The sequence below is a fragment of the Zingiber officinale genome, chromosome 9B (genome assembly GCF_018446385.1).
Source record: "Zingiber officinale cultivar Zhangliang chromosome 9B, Zo_v1.1, whole genome shotgun sequence".
Lineage (NCBI taxonomy): Eukaryota > Viridiplantae > Streptophyta > Magnoliopsida > Zingiberales > Zingiberaceae > Zingiber > Zingiber officinale.
Window position 1 is genome coordinate 33,776,871 of NC_056003.1, and position 7,960 is coordinate 33,784,830.

The 7,960-nt window shown below is 40.3% G+C and overlaps 1 protein-coding gene across 2 annotated transcripts; it reads left to right on the plus strand.

The window, feature by feature from the left end:
• Window positions 1–2,827: 2,827 nt before the first annotated feature.
• LOC122024845 (uncharacterized MFS-type transporter YfnC-like) lies at window positions 2,828–7,443 on the plus strand. Of its 2 annotated transcripts, none has more exons than XM_042583568.1 (5): window positions 2,828–2,966; window positions 3,599–4,222; window positions 5,084–5,259; window positions 5,374–6,004; window positions 7,375–7,443. In XM_042583568.1, the coding sequence occupies exons 1-4, from the start codon at window positions 2,962–2,964 to the stop codon at window positions 5,973–5,975; spliced, it is 1,407 nt and encodes a 468-aa protein (XP_042439502.1). In that variant the 5' UTR covers window positions 2,828–2,961; the 3' UTR covers window positions 5,976–6,004; window positions 7,375–7,443. The 2 variants fall into 2 exon arrangements, with proteins under 2 accessions (XP_042439502.1, XP_042439501.1); XM_042583567.1 differs by having other exon boundaries at window positions 7,394–7,443.
• Window positions 7,444–7,960: the final 517 nt, after the last annotated feature.

The window sequence follows — 7,960 nt, forward strand, 5'->3', positions numbered from 1 at the left end:
GATGTCTGGGGCCTAGTTCCTCACATGAGTATGACTCCTAGTCTATAGTCAGTCAACCCAGAACCGGTCAGACTCTTTGTAGGAGACAACATTGTCAGAAAATCATAACCTGTCAAGGAATATGTCATTACTCTGACATATGCATGCAATGAAGCCTTCCTCCGTCTATAGGAAGGATGTCATACATACTCCACCACTCAACATACTCTGATACCAAACATTCTCTGTAGCCTCATTAATGCAGAGGTTATGAGAGGCGGTATAAAAAAGGTCCTCTCCGTTGGTCAGGTATGCACATGAATGCATACAGTGTTGTTCTACTGTTTATCGTGTTCTCCATTTCACTCGGCTACTGTTCTGACTTAAGCATTAGAGTGTCCATGCTAGGGACCTCTTTCTGGTTCTCGCTCTAATATTCCCATTGGCTCTATCTGTGGTGTGAGCGGTGGTGTGAGCAGGTCTGCAACTCTTAGCTCCAAGATCGCTTAGCATCATCTTCTTCCAGCTCAGAGTCTTCTCCCAGTCAACATACAATCCACCTGGACGCCACTCATAGCCAGCGTGTTGTCTCCCCCACATTTAGACAGGATCAACAACTATTAGAGCAAAAAAGTGATATTGCTCATCCCAAGCGGCTAAATATAGTCGACCTCATAGTAAAATATAAGCAGATAAATCATGAGGGCATTTTACTATAGCATAGCGCCCGTTTGTATGGGAAAGAAAAGACATCTAACGAGATATGTTACACTCGCAAAAAATTAACCCTAAAATCTATTAGAACAAATACATATATAGATACCAACTACACCAATCCGTGAGGTTACATTAACACAACTATGAATGATCAAACGGTGCTCAGTAATATAAATAACATCGAGCTAGTGGTGGATTGTCAATGCACCACAATCAACTATCGCGAGCGGCAACAACACCGATAGATGAAATGTTGAGTAGGAATTTACATTTACTTTTAATATTATTGTTAGAGTCGATTTGTAGCTAGAGGGGGTGAATAGCTCGTCGCGCTTTGTTTGCTTGCTTCGGTGTTGTTGATATGCAGCGGAAAGACTCGAAACAAGACTCACAACGCTAACATGAGAATTTACTTGGTATCCACCTCAAGGAGAGGTGACTAATCCAAGGATCCACACGCGACACACACTCTACTAATAAAAACACTCCTCGGTAACTACCAGAGGTGGAGAAACCTAGTACAAGACTCACACAACAAAATATATAAGAAGAATGAAATACAAACTAATACAATAGCAAATCTTACAAGATTTACAATGAAGAAACCCTAGCTTGCTCTTCTTCTAGCTTGAATACACCTCTTGACTTGCTTGGAAGTGCAACAACACTCCTCTCTAAGCCTCCAAGATTTGGTGTATGTGTGTGTGTGAGCTCGGTGGAGAAGAACGCGTGAAGATCGAGAGAAGAGTTGCGAAGACGAAGGCTCGCCACAGCTTTATACCTTACGCTTTTAGGGCTCCCAATCGATTGACCTTACTCCCAATCGATTGTCACGCCAGATCAGCGCGATCCCAGCCATCCAAAACCTGCATCATGCACAACGATCATATTCCAATCGATTGGGGAGGCTTGAATCGATCGGTTGATCGATTCAGAGCGCTTCTGTGCTCTGCTGGAGAAACTTGAATCGATCGACCGATCGATTAAGCGTTCATCGTGACTCGTGCATTTCCAACCCCCCCAATCGATCGACCGATCGATTGGCGGTGCCCAATCGATCAGCTGATCGATTGGGAAAGCTTCTGTGGTTGTGATGTAGGCTTCCAATCGATCGACTGATCAATTGGTCCAGTCTTCACTCGCAGCCACCTCCAATCGATCAGTCGATCGATTGGACTGCGGTTCAATCGATTGACCTCCTTTTGACTTGCTTGACTCAAGTCTAGGGTACCCAAATCTAACATTCAGTTACTCATGACCTGTTGGATCTCCTCATGCCTAGCATCCGGTCAACCATGACCTGCTAGGACTTCTTCACCAAGTGTCCGGTCAATCCTTTGACCCACTTGGACTTTTCTCCTCGTGCCAAGTGTCCGGTCAACCTTGACCCACTTGGACTTACCGTCTCATGCCAAGTGTCCGATCCTCCACGACCCACTTGGACTTCCACCAGATGTCCGATCACCCTTGATCCATCTGGATTTCCTTGTACCAAGTATCCGGTCACTCCTTTGACCTACTTGGGCTTCCCAACACTAAGTGTCCGGTCAACCTTGACCCACTTGGATTTCCACGTGTCTGGCTTCACTCACCAGGTCTTTCCATCTGCCTAGCTTCACTCACTAGGACTTTTCATCTGCCTGACTTCACTCACCAGGACTTTCAATCTGCTTGGCTTCACTCACAAGAGCTTTCACCTAGTTTCACTCACTAGGATTTTCCCACTGCCCGACTTCACTCACCGGGCTTTCACCTATCTAACCTCCAGTTAGGACTTTCCCGGTCAAGTATCCAATCACCCCTTTGACTTACTTGACCCTTCTTTACATTTAATTGATCAGTTCTTGTTCAGAGGGGAACTGTACCAATAATCTCTCCAATCGGACGATTACATCTGTCATCTCCATGTATTGTCAAATATTAAAATCCAAATATCAAAACTCAAACTTAAACTAACTCAAACTTAATCAATCAGATCAACCTTAACCTAGAGATATTGCACCAACAATTACGTATGCTTAATTTAGACATTTTTCTTCCTTTCTTTAGAATTAATGTCCTTGGTAAACAGTAGAGTAAACTAATATAGTCGCGCTAATTAGTCCGCGGCGTTTACTATCTCTTTGGTGGAATTAACGTTACGTAGGCGTCGCCGTCGCCACTCAGCTATTTTTTTTTTTGCCCTTCTTCAAAGACCTCGTTTTGAAGCACACAGCTTGTTCCTCGCCTTGCGGCCTGCGGGGTATCCTCCTCCACCCCGACAAAATGAAGTAATTCGTCCATACATCTCTCTCCCTTTTTACATGTTTCAGTTTGTTTTTCTAGTCTGCTTTGGGTTATTACATCTCTCTTCAAGAACGTTGACTTTCTTTCGATTGGATTTGGGAAAATAGTGATTGTTCTTGAATCTCGATGCCGATTAAAGCCCCAAAGTTCAAATGGGAGGAACTGCGCAATTCTTCTTTCAGTATCTTTTTTTTTTTGAAAAAAAAAATTGTTTCTTTGTTAGTTGAGAGTTGAGATGGATTGGAATTGAGTTGCTGATATATGATCCAGCTTGATCCAGCTAAAGTTGGAGTTTTTGACACCAGGGAAGATTCTACGGCATTAATGAGTTGATTTTGACTAATTATTTCGTAAGAACATGAAACTATCGAGCTTGCTATTGCATAACATTCTTGCGGAGTGTACTTTATGCGGTCGAGTCTATTTAAGTTAGCTGGATCCGGCTAACATTTCCTTCTGGAGGATCATTTTTGCTCTAGACAACAATAAGTCAGCTACCATGCCATCTTCTTTTATGAACTGCATATGCACTAGAATAATTTTCATGTCAGAAAACAAATACAGATTGGAAGTTTAATTGTTACCCAAAGCTTAACATTATTGTTTATGAAAACAGGTCAAGGAGGATATTTGGATTCTCTGTGTCTCTCATTCTCATCAACCTTGCTTCTATTATGGAGCGTGCCGATGAGAGTCTATTACCAGCAGTTTATAAAGAAGTTAGTCAGGCCTTCAATGCTGGTCCTATTGAGCTCGGATACCTTACTTTCATACTAAAGTTTGTTCAGTCAATAGCATGTCCTGTGGCTGGCGTGCTAATCCTTTATCATGACCGCCCTGTTGTTTTGGCAATGGGTACTGCCTTCTGGGCTTTGTCCACAGCTGCAGTTGGTTTGAGCCAGCGTTTTGAGCAGGCTGCATTTTGGAGGGCAATAAATGGGTTTGGGTTGGCCATTGTCATACCTGCACTGCAATCATTCATTGCAGATAGTTATATGGACGGTATGCGTGGTACTGGATTTGGCTTGTTAAGCCTTGTAGGTGCAGTAGGGGGGATCGGAGGTGGCGTTCTAGCTACAATTATGGCTGGACACGAGTATTGGGGAATACCAGGATGGCGTTTTGCTTTCATCATGATGGCATCAGTGAGCTTGCTGATTGGAGTTCTGGTATATCTGTTTGTTGTTGAACCTAGGAAAGATCCTTTGGCTGCTCATGGTGCTGATGATGACACTGAAAGGTAAGATACAATTTTGACCTTCTATTCAGTTTCATCTGGCTGCTTTTCTAATTCTTCTTGATTCTTTCTGCATTTTCTCAGTTCCCAGTTGGCCATTGTTGCTTGATAAAATCCAAGTAATCCTTCATTTAACTTGGAACTCGTAGGGTTTTCTGCAAAGTTTCACTAATTAATTTTTGATTCTTGTTAAGACCTAGCGTGGAATAATAACTTTTGAATTCGACAATACAAACTGCCTACCGTGAACTAAGCTAATTCATTTTGATCCTTTCAGTCCTATAATCAGAAACCTGACAAATAATTTAGAAAAATGTTATTGCGAGGTGAAACCTCAGGAGGCCATTTTTAGGCAAATTGACTCAGACTCTGGATCATTGAGGTACTGTCAGATTTGAGAACGAGACCTACACGGTTTTGCTATTACTAAAAAAACATAGCTTGACGGGAAATCTTTTTGAGTTGTATATTAGGCTTTAAAGCTTTATCGTACTCATCATCGAAAGCCCAATTATCATTGACGATGGATATACTCATTCCTCATAGGGTTAATTTCTATTTCAATCTTACCTTCATAATCATATCTCCGTATTCAGTTTCTGATTCCCGAAGGACATTCGGTTTAGTTCTTTTGCTTGACATTCAAATTTACAGTTATAATATTTGACTAAATATGCATCAAAACTTAGGAACGGATATAGATGGATAGATCATGCCGGCAGCATACCTACTTTTGCTTATGCTTCTCTGTTCTAATGCCTAATTACTGTATTGACAGAGTGATTATCTTCGATGCCGCATGAGAAAATGTAGTTTTCTCGGCTAGTTTGCAAATTGACTTACAAAAAAATGCATATTTTCCAGGGTCACGTTGGTTCCGAAAGGTACCGTAACTGTATCTTCGATCTGGAGTAATTCCTGGTTAGCGATGAAATCTGTGATGAGAGTGCATACATTTCAGATCATTGTCCTTCAAGGCATTGTTGGTTCATTACCAGGGGCAGCCATGGTTTTCTTCACAATGTGGTTCGAATTGATAGGTACGATCGAGCAGAATACGGCGCACTAGAATCCTTCAGAATTGTAACAAATTGTTTGATCTTCACCTATGAATTCTCTTTTCACATGATACTTTTTTTAATCTTATCTTGAAGGATTCGACAATAACAGCTCGGCTTCGTTAAACAGCCTTTTCCTCGTCGGATGTGCTTTGGGTTCCTTCCTAGGGGGATGCATAGCTGACAGCATCTCCAAGTACTACCCTGACTCGGGCCGAGTTATGTGCGCTCAATTCAGTGCTTTCATGGGTATTCCTTTTTCTTGGATTCTTTTTACTCGAATCGAGCAGTCTGTAGAAAACTGGAATGCTTTCGCCGTCACACTGTTCTTCATGGGCTTATGCATTAGCTGGTGTGCCTCTGGCGCCAACAACCCCATGTTTGCAGAGGTTGTCCCGCCCAAGCATCGCACAATGATTTATGCATTTGATCGAGCATTCGAAGGATCGTTCGCCTCATTTGCAGCGCCAGCAGTAGGTTTCCTTACCGAGAAGATTTATGGTTATGATCCGAAATCATTCGAGACGTCAGGCGGGTCCGCTCAAGGTGCGTTAGCACTATCAAAGGGTCTTCTGGCGATGACTGTCGTTCCTTTCGGCTTGTGTTCCTTATTTTACAGTCCTCTCTATGTGGTATTCAAGCGCGATCGGGATAGCGCTAAGGTGGCCTGTTCAAAGGAGCTAGAAATGATCTCGTAGAAAGACAATAGCAACAACATCGATCGCAGGTCATACATCGAACATGGATTATATTTTTATGTGTGTTTTGTTTGGATTTCACTGAAACTGAATTCTTTATTTACAATATCGTCAAAAAAATATCTATATGGATAAATGACCCTGCTGCTGTCTCCAGAGCAGGTTTAGGGTGTTTGATTCAAGTTCCATGTTTTCTTTTAATTTGACGGAATGTTTACATTGGATCAGAAATGTATGTTTGAGTTGGTTATAACGAGGTATTTGATGAAGGATTTATTGGTTTTTTTTTTTTTTTACTTTTTATATATCATCGAGCTCCAATGGCTCTGAGACTGTCAGGGCATCTTCTAGTTGGCCTTGTTAGAATATATTCGTGGAATGTGAATTATCTATCCTAGGACTGTAATAGAATGTTGACTAATATAAGGGTGACCGTTGCTTTGATACAAGTCCATTTACCAGCAAATGCAGAACATTACCTGAGACCTTTGACCTTGATGCATTGGAGTTAGATGAATCAATCAATCCTACTGAGTATGTAATTTTTCACCTTAGATTGTATAGGGAATTCAAGTGGATGTTAGCTCTATGTAATAGTTTACTTTGTTCACATATTTTGATACAGTGGCCCAGATAATCACTAAAAAGATTATGAGCAAATAACTTTGACATGTCAGTAAACTTTTTAATTAAAAAGAAAGGTCATGCGTGGGATAGGAGTTTGCTAACAATGGATTTATTATACTAGGTGAAGCTTCAGCATCACAAGATCAATATGTAGCTTTCTTCATGATAAGGTCTCAAACATCTTATGTTTTACCTGTATCAATAATTTTTATAATTTTTTGTATGGATTCCATGACTTAAGATAACAGTATAAACTCATACAGCAAGAAATTAGAAATGATGCTGAGCCCATGGAAGAAGAATAAGGTCTTAGGTCAAGTTTTTTTTACTGAAACACTTTGGCACACTTTTTCTAATAGTGCACTTTGATGCTATTGTCAGCCCACTCTAAATTCTGCATCGTTTGAGGGCCCTGGTTCAAATAATCATTGAGATGATTTTTTTTTTCAAACTTTTGATGTGAACAAAATAACTTAGAGCCTGAGAATCAGTTAGAGTTGGATAATACTAGCAATGGTGTTAAAGCATAGACTTGATCCAATACTTGAAGATATTTTGGTTTCGGGAGAGAAACCTTTGCCTTCAACATCTCATGTCAAAACACTAACGTCTACATTTGATTCCAACATTGCTAACAGGGAGATATCTTCTAGTTAGATTTTTTTGTTCTCTGATATATACTTTTCAATTGTTTCAGGATTGATCAACTTAACAATTAATCATTTTCATCAATGTATGATAATATTATTTATGATTCATCTTATTCTTTCAGTTCGTTGGTTGTTTGGTAGGTCAAGCCTTGCCTCACTTGGAACTAGAGCTTCAACCTTCACCTCCTGTCAGAGAACAGAAACAAAAGAGAAGAATGAAAAAATATTCATATGATGAGAAAATTATATTGACAAATGCGTAATTATCGCTATTGTTTTTTAGAGAAGAACTTTTATGATTTGATCTGGTGTATCAACAATTAACTAATCTAACTTTATCGCCGTCACTTTATAAACAAATTTTTCAGGAGGGCAATGCTATAAGATAGTTAACTTTGTGGATTTTATAATTTCTTCTACTAAAAATTATAAATTAAGATGTTTATGAGGATCATGTTGCATGAAATTATGCTACAATGATTAATTATCTTAAGTTCATGTTGTATGATTATATCACTCATACAAAGATCATGTTGTATGTTAGCTAGGGTCCCCTCGGATGGGTCTAGTGGCTAGCACATGAGGTATTGCCATAATGAAGTCTGGGGTTCGAATCTCGACAAAGCCGAAGTAAACACCTCCCTTATGTGCTAGTCACTATTCCAAAGGCTAGTAGTCGTCCGTGATTTATCTCCTCCGTGTTGGTCT